The sequence below is a fragment of the Nerophis lumbriciformis genome, linkage group LG19 (genome assembly GCF_033978685.3).
Source record: "Nerophis lumbriciformis linkage group LG19, RoL_Nlum_v2.1, whole genome shotgun sequence".
Classification (NCBI taxonomy): Eukaryota; Metazoa; Chordata; class Actinopteri; order Syngnathiformes; family Syngnathidae; genus Nerophis; species Nerophis lumbriciformis.
In genome coordinates this window covers 21,114,048-21,134,137 of record NC_084566.2, presented here as the reverse complement: position 1 = coordinate 21,134,137, position 20,090 = coordinate 21,114,048, and the positions used below count along the sequence as shown (strand labels likewise).

The window sequence follows — 20,090 nt, the reverse complement described above, 5'->3', positions numbered from 1 at the left end:
TTAACCCCCAATTCCAACCCTTGATGCTGAGTGCCAAGCAGGGAGGTAATGGGTCCCATTTTTATAGTCTTTGGTCTGACTCGGCCAGGGTTTGAACTCACAACCTACCGATCTCAGGGCGGACACTCTAACCACTAGTAGGTCCCCTTTAATAATCTGTATGGCCTATTATGACTTTATTTCAAGATGTGACCTCATCATTTACCAAAGTTGCTTCAAAGTAAAGAACCGGCAGGGGTGTCAAACTAATTATAGTTCAGGGGCCGCATGTAGGAAAATCTGTGCACACGCGGGCTGGACTATTAAAATCATGACATTAAAACCAAAAAAATAAAGACAACTTCAGATTGTTTTCTTTGTCTTATTTTGGCCAAAAATAGAACAAACACATTCTGAAAATATTACAATAAAAATATAGAAAAAAATACCGGCAGCGGTAAAGTAAATATTACAATAAAAATATAGAAAAAAATACCGCCAGCGGTTAAGTTTAGATCCATGAAGGAAGAAGAAAGTGAATGAATGTTTATAACTGAGTACATTTACATATGCATAAAAATGTATTTTCTTTTGTATCATTTTTTTTAATGAATTAAGTAACGTTTATGACAACCTTTTTCCAAAACACAATATAGAATGTGAGATACAACAGGATAATGCATACATTTATCAATTGTTTTCAAAGCTGTTACAAAAAAGTGGGACCCTAAAAATTTACTGTGGGACCCCATTTTTCTGACTTGATGGGGTCCCTCTGGGACCCCATTTTTAAAATTCCTAGCACCAACACTGATGGAGTATTGGTGCGTGCAAAGCAGCAGCAGGCGGCTGTGGCCTGCGGACCGGTTCTAATACTAATCAAAAATCATCCCGGGGCCATAGATCATTCGTTCGCGGGCCAGATCCGGCCTGCGTGCCTTGACTTTGACACATAGGGGGTAGACTTTAAACCTGTGGGGGCTGGGGCCGCAGGAGCAAAAAATATTGCAAAATTGTGTTTTACCTTTGAATGTGTCATAATACTACACTCATTCTAAAAATGATAAACCTTTATTGATATTATCTATTTATTAAACTACATTTTTTATTTACCTATTCAGCATTTTTTGTCTCAAAACCCAATATTTAGTTCACAGCCAAAATGCCAGCAACCAAGTTCACTCCGTGTTTTAATAAATGATTAGAGCAATCTAGCCAGTATCGATCACTGTGAGTGAATAATCAGGACAAATTTAAAAGCTACTCGGTAAAGATATCACACAGCCCTGCGTTCAATCTCTGCCACAGTGGAGCATTAGGTTCAAGTGAATCTTATCATGCATCTCGACAGCATATTTCAGCAAAAACAAGGGGAACCGGGCGTGAAGCGCCGCAGTGCCATGTAGTCACGCTCTGATTAGAAACTTATATTAAAAAGTGATAGTGATATATTATTACCTGAAGGATTTAGGGAACTCCTTCGCTCAAATTAACCCGTGTTAAAGTCATCCATAGGAACGAGCATTCTCCATCATAAAAAGCCACTAAGCAGAAGATTCTCTAAGTCAGACGAAAAATAAAATCCAAAGACTTTAGAAACTCACTTGTGAGAATCTTCCATGTCTTTTTTTCATCATCATAGTACTGGACCAAATTGCTGGGCAGGCGATCAGGTCCAGGAGGCAAACCACCCACCAGTAACAACATTCTCCTGTTGGAACGGATTCTGTAATGACAACAATGTGTGTTAGCAAACAGCTGAAAAAGATCAATGAAAAACTTGTTCCCTACACCCACACTGGGAAGCTCCTTTATCAGTATATTTTTACTCGAGTTAAAGACATTTATTACAATTAACAAAAGGCACACTTATCGTGATGTGTTATCAAATGGTTATTACACTCTTAAAACGTTTAGTTCTAATTAGCTGTGAAGCATGGATTGTCCTGCAGGGTGCTATGCTGGAGGCTAAAAGGCAATTGACTACATAACCCTGCCCATACAATGTCTCCAGCACATTGGCTGTCATGATTCATGTGACGTTTACTAGTCGTTTCTAGGAGTTTGCATACGATGTATAATTGGAGGTGGCACACCTATACTATTGTCTGGATCCTAATGGCTTCTAACGCAAATCTACCAGTTAATCATAATGTGCCGTAAACATATTAGATTACATTCACCCTATTTATTTTTTCTTACTATTCTTTTTTATGCATGGCTACATCACTGGCATCTCTTTCTCATTATATCTCTTTGCTACTGGTCCACTTGGAAGTCTTTTTGGGATTATTTGTATGCAAATGAGCCCCTAGACATAGATAATGGTGATTAATTGAGAGGGGAGAAACAGTGGCATGTGAAACTAATTATGAGGATTCCAGGATTCCTTGTTCATTTAGACTCACATGCAAACATAAATATGTTACAGGGGTAATTTGAATATAGATTTTGAAATGCTTGGGATTTAAATTGAGCCACACCTATGCTTATGAGTGTGAGGGGAATGATGACATCACTGCCAATTAATTAACTTCCTAACAATATGTGACTAGTTTTAGCTATACCTAAAGAGAGTGGTATGCTAAGTATGACTCACTGTGTGAGTAAAAAACTTGTATTACCTCTTACTTGCAGTGTAACAAGTAAGAAAGTGCCACCAAATCAAATGTATAAACTATTTTCAGTATGATGCATCTTGTTTAGAATGAAAAATAGAAGTTATGCAGATGTGTAAGTGTATGAAGATTATATTTTTGAAGATACTTTAAAAGAGAGCACCTCAACTTCTTTTGGCCACTTGTTTTCAACTGACCACTCAAATGCTTGACACCTCTTGACAAAACTTGGGAACAGTGTGTTGATAGTTGGTCGTAGCTCATGTTATTTGTCTTACCTGCTGGCTGTGGTCTGCCTGCAGTGCTGCCTGAAGGGCATCAGGTGGTAGTTCATGGCGTCCATTAGCAGCTTCTGGCAGATGGGATCACTCCTCATGAAGTCTACCGACTGCACCCTCTCCACCAGCTCCGGTGCCGGGATGAGGGCAAAGCGCAGCCTCTTCATGAGGTCCGGCGCGTAGTGCATGCGGGTCTCTCGGTCATGCTCCAGCCAGAGCACCGACATCTGGAAGAGAGCCAGCTCCGACTCCACTGGGGGCGGCAGAGCGTCCAACATGCCGCACATCTCCTCAAAATTAAGCAGCAGCACGTCCTCCACCAGGTACTTGTTGGCCAGCTTCTTGGTCTCGTCCAGCCCGTGGAGGGCAGCAATCTTGCAGATCTGCTTGTAGTTCTGCACCGATATCTGGTCGTTGAGGAACTGCACGCTGAGTTTGGTGATCTGGGGGATGTTGAGAATCTTGCTGACCGACAGCACCTCTTCCACTGTGTCCAGGGAAAGAGTCACGTTGGCAGTGTAGAGGTACTCCAGCACTAGTCTTAGTCCAATGGAGGAGCAGCCCTGCAGGACCAGGTTATTGATGGGCCTGGCGCTCGGGGCCACCAGCTTGTCATCAGGCGAGGACGAAGGGGTGCCGCTGCTGCCCTGGTCTCCTTTCCCGACCTCGTTGTTGATGGCATTATGCGAGGAGAAGAGCGATCTGAAATACTGGGAGCAGGACGCTAGCACCGCTTTGTGGCAGTGGAAGTGCTGTCCTTGGGCGGTGAGAGTCACATCGCAGAAAAGCTGCTTCCTCCACAGGAGGTTGAGCCCGTGCAGCAGCGTGTCACTGTGTGTTGGGTCAAAGGTCGACGTTCGATCACCCGATCTGGACATGACTTCCTGACTGTGGACGCCACCTGGGCAACAGATAAACCATGCAAGCCATTTACCTCAGAGCAGCAAGTTGCCCAACACATGCAGCCTCAGTCTATCAAAAAACAACAGCAATCAGTTGGATAAGTTACTGATCCAAGATGCCGGAGAATTTACATCCCATGCGGGATTAGGTCATCTTCAATTTACAGTCATGAAGCAAGAACCAAAAACAACGCAGTAGTCCCCATCGTGCAACACTCCTATTCATTTTTAGTAGATTTTAACAGACGCTGTGATTTAGGGGGCGCAGGTGAGCCAAAGAAAGACGACGGAGATGCTGTGGAGCTCTACCCGGCAACGGTGCTCCACTCGGCGGATACAGAACGGAGAAATGCCCGCTAGGGAGAGAATGGACCTGGCATCCTATCTCCTCTCCTGCAGCTGCACAGCCAGGCTATGAAACGAGCACACGGCGCAGTGGAGGAGAAAAAAAGGCAATTATTTCGTCGAAAACAAAGTCGGGGAAATAATAAAAAAAGAGGTAAAAGTTCCCGGCTATCTTCGAGTCTTTTGTTTGCGGACACGTCACGACAAAACGCCATTTGTGCGTGCGTAAACTTACGCACGCCGCCAGTGTGACAACTAAATGATGAGAGCAGCCACAACTTACCTGACGCACACTCACACGCACACACTCAGAAAAAGAAAGTAATCTTCGGGGGGGTTTCCAGTGTGTAAGATCCCCCTTCTTTTGTTCTTCCTCTTTTAAAAGAAAAAAAGCGATTCCCCCAAAAAGTCCAAATTAGGTTGTGGTTATTTGTTGATCATTTGTTTCCTCGGAATTAACCAGAAGTGTGCGACTGTGTGAGAGGGGAGCCGTGCTTTCTGCAAGAGGAGAAGAAGAAGAAGAAATATACGTGTGACAAATTATGCTACCAAGAAACAACACATCATTATCCTTGGGCCTGGGGCTCAGTGAGTCGTAACGAGAGTAATAGGAAATCCACGGTTGGGGAGAGAAACGGTCGTGCATGGCCGGTGGAGAGAGACCATGCAGGGGTATGGATGCTGGAGAGACTCGCAAAATTATGGCTCAAGGCTATTGTAAAAACTGTCGAGCGTAAATGACTGCGATTTCAAACATCTATGGAAGAAAGGAAAGAGGGAAAAGGGGGGAGAAAAAAAGGCGAGTCTCTTGGTTTTTTTTCCACCCCTCGCTGTTATGGAGAGAAACCGTCAAGTTTTAGTGCGCATTGCTAATTAGTCAATTTCTCTCTGCCTTCACAGCCCGGCGACTTTGCTGCTGAGCTGAAACTGCTAATTTCTGGGACCAGCCTTTTTTTGGCTGTGAACTGGATGGATGAATGGCTTGTCTCGCACAAATGACAAAAAGCCCCTGCCTTAATCTCCATCGCCAAAATAACCCCTCGTCTCCCGCCCCCCCGCAGACAGACCTTCAAACGCAAGGTGCTCTACTCAACTTGTGCATATGCATCATAAACTGCATGTCCAATCTTTTGTTTATAAGGTGAGCCTTACACTTATTGTTTTTCATTTCAATGTGGCACACACCCTAAAGTCATGTTGGGAGCAATAAAAGTACTTTTACTAGTGTTTCATATCACATTACCTCCATGTACAGGTCTGAACACCAGAAGAGTAGTGAACCGTAACTTAGTAGAGAAGAACCAAAACCATGCTTGAAACACTAAAATAAGAAGAGAGATGTGCCACACTTAATTTGCAGTTAAAATGTATTTAACGGACACTCACTGACCACAGCATTAGGTACATGTGCACAATAATATCCAATACAATGTCCTACACCAGTGTTTTTCAACCACTGTGCCGCGGCACACTAGTGTACCGTGAGATATTGTTTGGTGTGCTGTGGGACATTATGTAATTTCACCTAATTGGGTAAAAAATATTTTATGCAAACCACTAATTATAATCCGCAAATAATGTGCCGTTGTTGAGTGTCTGTACTTTCTAGAGCTCGGCATATCAGCAGGTAGCTAATTGCTTTGTAGATGTCGGGAACACGGTTTGTCGCGATCACAATATGCGGGAGGCAGCGTGCAGGTAAAAAGGTATCTAATGCTTAAACCAAAAATAAACAAAAGGGGAGTGCCCCTTAGAAAAGGCATTGAAGCTTAAGGATGGCTATGCAAAACGAAACTAAAACTGAACTGGCTGCAAAGTAAACAAAAACAGAATGCTGGACGACAGCAAAGACTTACAGCATGTGGAGCAGCAGACGGCCTCCACAAAGCACATCCATACATGACATGACAATCAACAACAAAATAGCAGCGCAAGACAAGAACTAAAACACTACACACAGGAAAACAGCAAAAAACTCAAAATAAGTCACAGCATGATGTGACAGGTCGTGACAGTACACCTACTTTGAGACAAGAGCTATAGTGATGCATGGTTTGTTATGGTTTGAATTCATATCCAACAATTGCGAGAACGACTTTTTATTGTCAATATCGGCTGTCGAGTTTCATTTTTTCATGTTTTCTGCTCGCGGTGTGCCTTGGGATTTTTTCAATGAAAAAAATGTGCCTTGGCTCAGAAAAGGTTGAAAAACACTGTCCTACACAACCCCAGTCCAATCATCCTTGTGCCTTACCCATCCCCAAGGTCTATCACTTGAAGTTAACTCTCTCCTTCCACCAGGGTATGCCACATATTACCTTACAACTACAAAAATGACATCCCATTTCTGTCACAATTTTTCACCAACATTGAAGAAGTCAACCCAGATTTAAATCCGGTGGTACCAGTGGAGTCATCCTCGTCTAGTCTCCCACCCATCTCTAGTGATTACCCATAAGAGGTCACCTGTCCCAAGCGTCAAGTGGGAATTCCATGATTAATCAACTTCTCTTACTAATAAAGTGTCATGTAATGTTTCTCTTTGCAAATGTGGATTACTGGTTTGGAGTTACCCGTCACGGGTCATGCAACGGTAAACCATTCAACTTCTGGACTACCCTGTCCTACACTCTCATTTATCAATGAGGTCTATGTATTTTTTTTTACCAGTATGGAACCCTCAGTAATTTGAACAATACTTGTGCCCTACCTAGCTCTGTGTTCTAACGGTCAAGGATCAAGTTTCTTTCAACTTGCCTTGCCATGGCCCATCATCCATCTTCTTACACCAAAAATTGTTCAATTGTTTAATATGGAAGCCTCAGTAATTTGGACTACACTGTCCTTGTGCTTTACTTATTCCTGGGGTTTAGCACTCAGAGATTAAGCTCCTTTCAACTTGCCATGCCATGACCCACCATCCAACATCTGACACCAAAAATTATTCCAATTGTTTTCCTGTATGGAACCTGCAGTAATTTGGAGAACATTGTCCTTGTGCCTTATCGGTTTCTAAGATCAAGTTCCTTTTAACCGGACTTTGTGGACTTGTGGTTAGAGTGTCCGCCCTGAGATCGGTAGGTCGTGAGTTCAAACCCCGGCCGAGTCATACCAAATACTATAAAAATGGCACCTCCCTGCTTGGCACTCAGCTTCAGGGGTTGGAATTGGGGGTTAAATCACCAAAAATGATTCCCGAGTGTGGCCACCGCTGCTGCTCACTGCTCCCCTCATCTCCCAGGGGGTAGAACAATGGGATGGGTCAAATGCAGAGGGTAATTTTACCACACCCAGTGTGTGTGTGACTATCAGTGGTACTTTAACTTTAACTTAACATGCCACGGCCAACAATGTCCTGTCCTTAGGCCTCAATGACACTTGTTCCAAAAGTCCGTCCAATTGGTCATTCACAGACAACAATAACATTTTCGACACCAAATATCACAGAATTTAGGAGTTTAAAATGGGTCAACAGGTTGACAACCTATACACTGGCAATGACATCAACCACCGCAGAAGAAAAACATCACATTCACATGTGTTTTTTGATTTTATGGCAACAGATGGTTAACGTTTAGAATAATTGACTAGAATAACTTATTAGGCCATAATGAACTGTCAATTAAGTAAAAGAGCTCAATTAGAATTAAAAAAAAATCCACACTGACTCCCATGGGGCAGGCAGTGACAGATACCTCAGAAGTTGTATGGAATGACAGATTGGCATAAATGTTCACGTTCTATAAAACATGACATCATGTATATTGGACATGCACGAACAAACCACATGTTATAGCATTTAACTAGATAAATACCACTGCCACTAATATTAACATGTGCTTTTTAAACATGCCTGGTTGGTGTTTACGGCAGATTTAAGTTGTACTGGCGAGGACGTGTGGCAGCGCTACAGTAGTTGGCCGTGTTGCACTTGGGAGTCACATACTGTTATCTTTACAAGCGCTCAGTTAGCACTAAATTACCCAAGTCTCCAGTGAGCCATTCTAACACAATAAAATGACCATTTCCAAACTCTTCCAGCTCTTTGTAGCAGCTCGGTCTCCTGAGGCCGCTGGTCTTCAGATTGCGGGGCGTTTATGGTTGCAAGTTGTTGCAGTGTGCAGCAGGATGAGGGGGAGGGGGGTGTTGGGGGTGAGAAAGAGAGACTGGTGGTGGGGTGGGGTGGTGGGCGGTGCTGGTTGGTGAGGGGGGTCATCAGATAAGAGAGGAATTTCAAGACTAATTAAACCCGTTGAGACAAAGAATCACACTACAGTGATTTACAACTCTCTGTGCCAGTTAACCCGGCTCATATTTATGTGTCATATTACACAGATCAGATCAGGTCCACCTCCATCTCTATAGGAAGCCATTAGAGATGCTGCCAATAGCAAGATGAGTCTTAAAGACACATACCGGTAGTTTTTATAAGTGTTCCCAGTTCAAATAAATGCAAGATGTTATTATTAAAATTGCAATGCTATAATAAGCAGCATTCACAGTGCATGTTGCACACAGCATAAGGTCAGACACATTGTATACTATTGATGACCCTTTACTCTTAATCAGTGCACTAAAAACAAAATCAAAAATTGTGTAGCTAAAGTCTTTCATCCGTAATTCCGTTTGCTAGCTTCTGCTGACAGAGCGGAGAGGAGCGCGGGGGGTGTGGGGGGTTATGCTAAGATAGAAAGTATTATTTTCCTAAATGGAAGGTGTCAGATGGTCACGGAAATGTGAACGGCTGTTCAAGATCACTGCTCCCCATCTGCAATTTGTGACGTGTGAAAGATTCAGCCCGAATGTGCTCAGTGAGCGTAAATCCTCAGCACTTTCTCTTATCGTGGAAAAGCTAGATAACCAGCTGTTTACAGATCAGAGAACATATCATATTAATATCATGGAGAGGATGATATCATCTTGTTTGTAAAAATATGTATTTTCTGAACTGTGGTTAGTATGTAAATCTCTAAACTAAAATGTGCACTGTTAATTGGTCACATTAGATATAGCTACATAACTGATGAGATCCAAAAAAAAAAAGAGCTGGATCAAAAATTCTGTTTTGGGATTTTAATATAATGTCTATTGTTGTAGTTGAGTGGATTTGTGCCTTTAATTGTGATATTGCTAATGATATCCAAAACATGAGGAAAAACTACATTAATGATAAACAGTTGAAAAGTCTTCTATAAGAATTTTTCTGATTGATGCATGTCCGAACACAGTATTCTGTCCTGGGAGAATTACATCTACAGTATGTAACATGACGTGTTAGGACTGATGTGTCTATCCGAGGTCATGAAACACTATTTTAAGGGATCAGGAGTTTCAAGATGACTCCTTACTTCCCTATGAAGGAAACAAATGATTACACTAGGACGGGGCTCAGCAACCCGCGGATCTCGAGCCGCATGCGGCTCTTTAGCGCCACCCTCGTGGCTCCCTGGACCTCTTTCAGAGATGTGTGAAAATGGAAAAAGATGAAGAAAAACATTTTTTTTTGGTTTCATATATTTTCTGGAGGAGGACAAACATGACACAAACCTTCCTAATTGTTAGAAATCCCACTGTTTCTGTTATACATGCTTCACTGATGAGAGTATTTGGCAAGCACTGTTTTGTCTTACTAATTTCAGCAATCCTTGAACTCATCGTAGTTTGTTTACGTGTACAACTTACTCCGACGCTGTCACAGAAAGACGTGTTTTATGCCACTCCTTTTTTGTCTAATTTTGTCCACCATACGTTTTATGATGTGCGTCAATGCACAAAAGGTGAGCTTTGTTGATGTTATTGACTTGTGAGGAGTGCTTATCAGGAATATTTGGTCAATCCATGACTGCAAGCTAATCGATGCTATTTAAGCTATCTGTATGTACATATTGCATCATTATGTGTCGTTTGTAGGTATATTTGAGCTCATTTAATTTCCTTTACTTATGTCCTCTGTGTATTTAATTTATATTTGCATGTCTCATGACACATTATTTGTATGTAATATTGGGTGCATTTCTGATGGTTGTGTGCCATGTTGTTCCAGACCACAGCAAACATTACCCAGCTTGCAAAGATTGTAATAAATCCATTAGAAGAAGACAGAAGACAGTAATTTCCAGGAGTTATTTCATCCTGTGAGAAGCCTCTGTTTTACTAATGATTTCCAATGTTGCAAAAATGTGTAGAATAAAAATTAAAATACAACATTTCTCTCAACGAAGATTTGCGTCAGCCTTTGATAGTAGGTTAATATACACACTTACATAATGTGTTGCCTTCATTATGACATTTATATAACATTTATATATATTGTACCCCGCCTTCCGCCCGATTGTGGCTGAGATGGGCTCCAGCGCCCCCCGCGACCCCAAAAGGGAATGGGCGGTAGAAAATGGATGGATGGATGGATAAGGCTTTTAATTTTTTGCGGCTCCAGACAGATCTTTTTTTGTGTTTTTGGTCCAATATGGCTCTTTCAACATTTTGGGTTGCCGACCCCTGCACTAGGGGGGGGGGGGATGGAGTTAAGGATTGCAACTTTTCTTTCTCATACTCAATTTAGGAGGAAAAAGGAGGTGATTAACAGACTTCTGTTTACTGTATTAACAGTGAAGCAAATGCTTGTCATCTTACATCGGTTAAAGATTATATCTTAACCAAACACAGGGCAATAAGACAAATAAGACAAGAGCACTTTAGTGTATACAGTATGTGCCATTCAGGGTGCCCTGCTGTTCTATATCCCCCACACATGGCTAGACCACCACAGACACGGCTCAGGGAGTCAGCCGGCAGGAACAGGCAGTGTCCCTTACGTGTGTGAGTGTATGTCAAATGACATAAATGATACCAATTGTGTGTTTCAGGTGTAAAGTTAACATGGACCAGGTATACGGACACTCACCTGAGTGAAGAGTCAAGGCTGTATGGAGACCAAGAGAGTTATGTGCGTGTGTAGGAGACCACAGGACAAGGCTTTAGGGTGGGGTGGGGGTGCTGCTGCGGCTGTACAGTCCCCCGGCGTGATGCATCTACCTTCAGGGTGGCAGCAGGCGTGGAGTGGGGTGCGATGGAGCGAGCGCGGGCTCAGTGGCGCGGTCACCTGGGAACGCTGAAGCTGTTGTAGCAGGACTGATAGTTATTCCTTAGGAGGACTGCAAGATGAGCACCATTGTATTAGCAAAGTCCTTCTGTGCAAAATGTAGTTTGCAGTGCTGTAGTAATGTTATGCATCATACTAAGAGCTGTTTCTAATACTTTGCCCCTCTTGTAGCGACACCAAAATATTAAACCTCATTAGAAGGTATAGTCCAATTCCACAAAACTGCAAGTTACAGTACATTAATACAATTCAGTTACGCCAATGAAATCTTCTTCGATCAAGGGTGTTCAAAGTGCAGTGCCCGGGCCATTTGAGACTTTACGCTGTTCATTGGCCTGCGGCGCATTGTAGAAATTAGATTCAGCAACAAAACAGCAAAAATGGGAGAAAATGACTATAGTAACCTGATCAATATTAATCTTTTTCTTGTTCTTATTATCACAAAATCCTTGTTGGGGCCGTTTTTATTATTGTTTACAAACTCTGGGAGTCCCTGTATAAAGGAACGGCTTTAAGGTCAAACTCAAATTATTAAAACGGGAGCCAATAATAGGTTTTGCTTTTGTTTAATTATTTTGCACAAGCCAATTCATTTTGTTAAAATGTGTATGTAGCAGTTGATACCACAAATGTATTATATCATCTGATTTACATCAATACTAGCAAATTATACATTTAATGAGATGAGCTTTATAAAAATGTGATATTGTGTTTACTTAAAGGGGAATTGCGATTTTGGGGGGGAATTTTACCTATCGTTTACACATTATGCGAGACAAGAAGACAAAAGTTTTTTGTTTTTTTACTGCATTCTAACATATTAAAATCGGCTCGTTCTAGATGGCTAGCAATACAGCTAATGGGAGCAATCAATTCTACCTCTAAATCACTTTAAAAATGCATTTAAAAACCGTCAACAATACTTCATTTCCATAACCTAAGTTCCATAAACCTGTATAATAATGTAACGAAATTTCGTTTTTATCTGTGCTGTAAAGTTCAAATTTGAATGACAATAAAAAGGAAGTCTAAAGAAGTCTAAAGTCTAAAGTCTAATAACCAAACTGTAGCAACATTGTTATTGTAAGAGCGAACACTGAGGAACTATTTTTCTATCGTAGTAACACATTGGCGTGCTTTGGTAATAGCCGTAAAAGGTAACTATGGCATGAGATAAGCTAGCTTCTACAACAACACGAAACGTGTTTGAGTTTGTAATGCACAACACTGCGATAGGACAATATCCTGTACTGACTGTAAATCATGAACAATCATATTACAGTATATGTAAAGTATTAGCCCACATTTCATGTTTTGTTTGTACACAGTGGAGCTAGCCAGAGAGCGTATAAACTGTAGTTGTAATAACACGCATGGCGTGCTGGGTGTATCATGATCAATTTTAAAGTGACTCACTCGATGTACAGTTGTTCATCTGGTCCAGCTGGCCGGGAACGTCTCCTGTTGATTTTGGGTAAGCAATCCATTTATACAATGGACAATATATAATATGTTCAATATTTACCGTATTTTGGTAATTTTAAGCATTGCCGGAACTAATTCCTCGGCGCATTTATTTCCGTTTCCATAGCAGCGCACTTCTGACTTCCAGCAACTAATGTGTTCCTGCTTACGGAAACAAACGCAATTGTTTTTTAAATCATGGCAGACTTGGTTCCAAACAACGAAGACGACGATTTTTGGACAAATGTGGATTCACAACCTTATGTTTTTGAAGCTGAAAGTAGGGAGGATGAACTGCTGCTTCTAGAAGCTGAGAAAAACACGAAGAAAGGCTGAGACTTTGGAGCAGACGGAAACAGAAAGCTTGAGTTTGGCGTGACTTTAGCGCTGTAATTGTGGAGTTTGGAGTCAAGGTATTCCGACATAAATGGAGTACTTACCCAAAACTAACAGGAAACATCCCTGCCCAACTAGACCAAACGAACAACTGTCCATCGAGTGAGTCACTTTAATATCAATCATGATACAAGCAGCATGTCATGCGTATTACAATCACAGTACATACGATGTCACGCTAACTGCATACAAGCAAAACATGAAATGTGGGCTAATACTATACAGTAACTGTAATATGATTGTTCATGTTTTTCAGTCAGTACAGATTGGTGTTCTATCAAATTTTGTTGTGCATTACAAACTCAAACGCGATTTGGGTGCTGACGTAAAAGCTAGCTTATCTCTTTCCGCAGCTAGCTTATGGCTAATGCCGTAGCACGCCAATGTGTGAGTGCGCTTGAAAAAAAGTTCCTCAATGTTCACTCTTACAACAACAATGGTTGTTGTAAGAGCATTGTTATTATACAGATTATGGATCGTAAATGAAGTATTGTTGGCATTTTTTGAATGCATTTTTAAAGTGATTTAGAGGTAGAATTGATTTCACCCGTTAGTTGCATTGCTAGCCACCTAGAACAAGCCGATTTTTACAAGTTAGAATACAAAAAATATATATATTTGGTCTTCTTGTCTCTCATAAGTATTGTGAACAATAGGCAAAATTCCCCAAAAAAGTGAAGTTCCCCTTTAAGAGATTTGAGCAAAAAAAGAAAAAAAATGAATCAAAATGTTTTCATGCCGTTTGGCTTTGTGACATGGTCTGAATAACTGCCAAGTGTATCGTATACCGGTGAAATAATTGGACATTGAAATTTAAAATTTAACAAAAATGTAAACCCTTGTTTGCTAAAATCATGTATAATGCAGTAACACAACAGAAATTATGGCCAAAATACAGCAAAACATTTACTGAAATGACAAAAAAATGTTTAGCCTTTTAAAAATAATTTAAAACATCAAAGGGGCCTCACCAACCTTAGATTTTTCAGTATCCTTTCAGGTCCTTTAGTAAAAAAAACATTGGACATCCCTGCCTTATAATATGTAGTGGTGGTAAAACATATGTATGACATAGACCAGGCCTAGGCAAATTAAGGCCCGGGGGCCACATGCGGCCCGTTTAAGCTTTTCAATCTGGCCCGCCGGACATTCCAAAATAATTTTTTGGGAACTTTAAGATGGAAATTGTAGCTGCCATTATGATGTGCAGTGATGTTTTCAAATTTCGGGAAGTCTTGAACTATACAAAGTATTTAAACGGTTGGAATCTGCGCTTTTCCATGATATACAAGTTACTATGGTTTGATTGATTGATTGATTGACAAGTTTATTGACATCTTAAAGAATTGAATCCATGTAATGCTTTAAAAAGGCAAATGGATGGCACAAAAAGCCAAAAGGCTTGTTTCCAATGTGGTCCATGGTAATCTAAGTCACAGCAGCTCAGACGAGGCACCAAGCAGTGTGGGTGGGGAGCGTTTCCACAGAGTGTTTCTCGAACGTCCAGCCTGAAATGCGGGTGTCAGGGACAGACGCGGAAGGAGATTTTTACAACAAAGTTCTAAAGCTGATATATATCAGATCATGTATATCAGATTGTAGATGGGGTTTTTTTACCCTTCGCGTTCATATTTCGCTGTGTTTGTTGCATTTTTGTTGTGTTTCGCTTGATTGTAAATAATGACAATCGAGAGGGGGTGTGACGTTCATATGTTGTCAATACTCAGTGTTTTGTCATTCATAGCTAACATTGTAAATAAATTCTTTATTTTCATGTACATTCTGGGTGTCTCATTCAGTAAAAAAAAAAAAAAATTCCATTCCGTTTTTCAAGGCAGTCTGCCATAACATGTTTAGCATTCAATCAGACATTATTGTGAGTTTTTGTATTATTGTTCCTAAAAATCTGATATACCGGCCCCCAGACACATTTTGTTCTCTAAATTTGGCCACAGAGTCAAAATAATTGCCCAGGCCTGACATAGACTCTACTGTGTGATACAAGTTTTATAATTTCAACATAATTTTGGGTAAAGAGACATAAAGTGTAACATGAAAACACATGATAATACACTGTAGGAAGCATTAAGTAATATTTGATGCAAAACAGTGTTCACTTCAGTAGGTTCATTTGGCAATGGAAATCAGGCAAATTAATGTGAACATCTCCCACATTAAAAGCTTTTCAATTCAGTACAGTTTTGTCTGTTGGGGTCCTATCTTTTGGAAACGCTCTGTGTCTAACATTGGTCAGCTCTCCCAATTATTCAGTCCACTGACAAGTGAAACAAATGGGAGCAACCCAGTGCATCCTGCATTATCTCCACTCCTTGGATTCCCTGACAATAATTAATACAAGGGCAAGATTCTGCTTCTGGGCCTACCAGGCAACATAAGCTCTCCCTTTTTGAGGGCTCTCAAGAGGAAATATCACCCGGGGTGTGATGTCATACATACAATGTACATGGTGGCCTCTTGCAGCCAGGTCTGTTTGATATTTATCCACAGTACAAGGATGAACTAGAATGTGAAATATGCCAGGGAAAATACACCTTGACCATTGCAGCATCTATAGCCTTGAACAGCATAAAGGAAGGTCACATGACATGATCATACCAATGCAGCAGTGCGGATCACCTCACACACTATTTCATTGTATTATCATGAGCTCATAGACAGCGTATCGACATTATCCCTAATACGTGCAATATAGTGCTTATACACACTCTGTGGAAACATCATTAGGTACTCAGAACAATCTAATATACGAGCTGGAGGAAGGCATTATTGTAACAATATGTGTATTATTAGGTTTGTAGATAGCAGTGGTTTAAAATACAGATACATATTTGTTAAAGTGTCTCTCGAGCTGTCAATAAAGCATTATCTTTTAAATGAATCATTTTTGATGTTACATTGAATTTAATTGTACAAGTGTGTGTAACATTGCATGCACTTTTAAAATAACAAATAGGTATAATTTCTATTTTGATATATATATAACGGTATATATATATATATATATATATATATATATATACATATATATATATACTTTTCTTGCCGTTGAAGCCAGTGCCTGCTGTGAGGATTTAAAATTAGCCTGGCATTCCTTTAATGGATGCTGGGGGAATGTGCTCCTCTATAATTAAAAAAAACCTGTAATACATTCGCCAGCCAAAATAGGAAAGGCTGCTATTCTCTTAAGGGTCATATTGGGCCCGTCACGCACCCAAAATCAACTTTTGATATTAAGATATCTCTCTCTCTCTCTCTCTCTCTCTCTCTCTCTCTCTCTCTCTCTCTCTATATATATATATATATATATATATATATACATACACCGTATTTTTTGGACTATAAGTCGCAGCTTTTTTCAGTTTGACTGGGCTCCAGTGCAATTAATATATGTTTTTTCCTTCTTTATTATGCATTTTCGGCAGGTGCGACTTATACTCCAAAAAATACGGTGTATATATATATATATATAGAGAGAGAGAGAGAGAGAGAGAGAGAGAGAGAGAGAGAGAGAGAGAGAGAGAGAGAGAGAGAGAGAGAGAGAGAGAGAGAGAGAGAGAGAGAGAGATCTTAATATCAAAAGTTTATTTTGGGTATATATATATAGAGGGAGATATATATATATATATATATATATATACATATACAGGTAAAAGCCAGTAAATTAGAATATTTTGAAAAACTTGATTTATTTCAGTAATTGCATTCAAAAGGTGTAACTTGTACATTATATTTATTCATTGCACACAGACTGATGCATTCAAATGTTTATTTCATTTAATTTTGATGATTTGAAGTGGCAACAAATGAAAATCCAAAATTCCGTGTGTCACAAAATTAGAATATTGTGTAAGGGTTGAATTTTGAAGACACCTGGTGCCACAAACTAATCAGCTGATTAACTCAAAACACCTGCAAAGGGCTTTAAATGGTCTCTCAGTCCAGTTCTGAAGCCTACACAAACATGGGGAAGACTTCAGATTTGACAGCTGTCCAAAAGGCAACCATCGACACATTGCACAAGGAGGGAAAGACACAAAAGGTTATTGCTGAAGAGGCTGGCTGTTCTCAGAGCTCTGTGTCCAAACACATTAATGGAGAGGCAAAGGGAAGGAAAAACTGTGGTCAGAAAAAGTGTACAAGCGATAGGGATCACCGCGCCCTGGTCAAGATTGTGAAAAAAAACCCATTCAAAAATGTGGGGGAGATTCAGAAGGAGTGGACAGCTGCTGGAGTCAGTGCTTCAAGATCCACCACCAAGAGACGCTTGAAAGACATGGGTTTCAACTGCCGCATACCTCGTGTCAAGCCACTGTTGACCAAGAAACAGCGCGAAAAGCGTCTCACCTGGGCTAAGGAAAAAAAGAGCTGGACTGCTGCTGAGTGGTCCAAAGTCATGTTTTCTGACGAAAGCAAATTTCGCATTTCCTTTGGAAATCGAGGTCCCAGAGTCTGGAGGAAGACAGGAGAGGCACAGGATCCACGTTGCCTGAAGTCTAGTGTAAAGTTTCCACCATCAGTGATGGTTTGGGGTGCCATGTCATCTGCTGGTGTCGGTCCACTCTGTTTCCTGAGATCCAGGGTCAACGCAGCCGTCTACCAGCAAGTTTTAGAGCACTTCATGCTTCCTGCTGCTGACCTGCTCTATGGAGATGGAGATTTCAAGTTCCAACAGGACTTGGCGCCTGCACACAGCGCAAAATCTACCTGTGCCTGGTTTACGGACCATGGTATTTCTGTTCTAAATTGGCCCGCCAACTCCCCTGACCTTAGCCCCATAGAAAATCTGTGGGGTATTGTGAAAAGGAAGATGCAGAATGCCAGACCCAAAAACGCAGAAGAGTTGAAGGCCACTATCAGAGCAACCTGGGCTCTCATAACACCTGAGCAGTGCCAGAAACTCATCGACTCCATGCCACGCCGCATTAACGCAGTAATTGAGGCAAAAGGAGCTCCAACCAAGTATTGAGTATTGTACATGCTCATATTTGTCATTTTCATACTTTTCAGTTGGCCAACATTTCTAAAAATCCCTTTTTTGTATTAGCCTTAAGTAATATTCTAATTTTGTGACACACGGAATTTTGGATTTTCATTTGTTGCCACTTCAAATCATCAAAATTAAATGAAATAAACATTTGAATGCATCAGTCTGTGTGCAATGAATAAATATAATGTACAAGTTACACCTTTTGAATGCAATTACTGAAATAAATCAAGTTTTTCAGAATATTCTAATTTACTGGCTTTTACCTGTATATATATATATATATATATATATATATATAGATAGATAGAGAGAGAGAGAGAGAGAGAGAGAGAGAGAGAGAGAGAGAGAGAGAGAGAGAGAGATCTTAATATCAAAAGTTTATTTTGGGTATATATATATAGAGGGAGATATATATATATATACATATATATATATATATATATATATATATATATATACATATATATATATATATATATATATATACGGTATATATATATATATATATATATATATATATAGAGAGAGAGAGAGAGAGAGAGAGAGAGATATATCTTAATATCAAAAGTTGATTTTGGGTGTGTGACGGGCCCAATATGACCCTTAAGAGAATAGCAGCCTTTCCTATTTTGGCTGGCGAATGTATTACAGGTTTTTTTTAATTATAGAGGAGCACATTCCCCCAGCATCCATTAAAGGAATGCCAGGCTAATTTTAAATCCTCACAGCAGGCACTGGCTTCAACGGCAAGAAAAGTGGATGAGTTTCTCTTTAACAGCTGTAATTTGTGTTTTCCAATCACCATGCTGATTTCTGCTCATTATACTCTGGTTTCACACCGGTAAGTGAGCAAAGTTTGGATTGATTGACTCTAATTAACTAAGAAATGTTCCGAGCCATGGATTTATTATCATGCTAGCTAGCCACAAATGTCAAAGACTTTCACAAATTATTATCTTGTTAAGATAAATATCGCGGAAATCAGATGAGTGTGAAGGAAGAGGGAACATGTATTGTTATCGTGATGAATTAGTTTGGCATGTTTTCTGCACATTAAGGGATCACCAGAGAGAATATAGCTTTCCTCTGTTGTAAAGCAATGACAGATACAGCCAACTAAACTTCATGGTGGCATAATACCTACAATTACAGTATTACAGTATTGTCTATATGTAAATGTCAAGGCTTAGAGTCACATTTAATGCAAATGTTCTCACAGGAAAATTAAACCATGTCATCTATAAACTATTCGGAGATGAGATGGGATTTTTGTCACTCTACATTATATTTTATTATTATTGGGAATGTTCTAAACTTATGTTTTAATTAATTTAGTAAATTAGTGCAACCAGGAGGAGCTGTGCCCCATGGATATCGCTCAATTTAAAAGGTGACTGCACTTTTTTCAGGATTTTAAAGACGATTAAAACACTTGTAGCTCATGAGAGTCACCGTTGTAGCCTTCTAAGTCCTCTAAAACAACTTCAAAGCTCTCCAACGTTTTATGTACACGCTGCAAGTCTATATATAATGTAGTAAAATACACGTTGATAAGAATAAGTAATATGGACAATATTTACCGTATTTTGGTCATTTTAAGCTTTGTCGGAACTAATTCCTCGGCGCATTTATTTCCGTTTCCATAGCAGCGCACTTCCGTCTTTCTGCAGCAAATGTGTGTTCCGACGAGGGTTGTACGGTATACCAGTACTAGTATAGTACCGCGATACTAATGAATCATATTCGGTACTATACCGCCTCTAAAAAGTACCGGTTCCGCCCCCGTTTTTTTTAACAGGCATGATGAGGCGTCGTCGCCACGTCGTGACATTGCTGGTTTTACGAGCAGAAAAGCATGTTCGGCAACGCACAATCACAGAGTACTTACAAACAGACACGGTGTGTAGACAGAAAAGGGAGAATGGACGCGTTTTGGCTTAAAAACTAACAATAAAAGTGAAGCTATAACACTGAAACGCCCTCAGGAATAGGTGCTTT

General features: G+C 40.2%; 1 protein-coding gene across 2 annotated transcripts in view; it reads right to left on the bottom strand.

Annotated features, from left to right (window-relative positions):
* Positions 1-20,090, bottom strand: part of klhl14 (kelch-like family member 14) — an 81,891-nt gene that overhangs the window by 18,271 nt on the left and 43,530 nt on the right. The window contains exons 8-10 of one of the 2 annotated variants that reach the window (XM_061979339.2): positions 11,027-11,276; positions 2,876-3,776; positions 1,584-1,705 (exon numbers count right to left, since the gene is read on the bottom strand). In XM_061979339.2, the coding sequence (XP_061835323.2) occupies positions 1,584-1,705; positions 2,876-3,753 (1,000 nt within the window). In that variant the 5' untranslated portion in view covers positions 3,754-3,776; positions 11,027-11,276. Of the gene's footprint in view, positions 1-1,583; positions 1,706-2,875; positions 3,777-4,405; positions 4,547-11,026; positions 11,277-20,090 lie in introns of those variants that run through there. The other variant, XM_061979340.2, reaches the window with a different exon arrangement.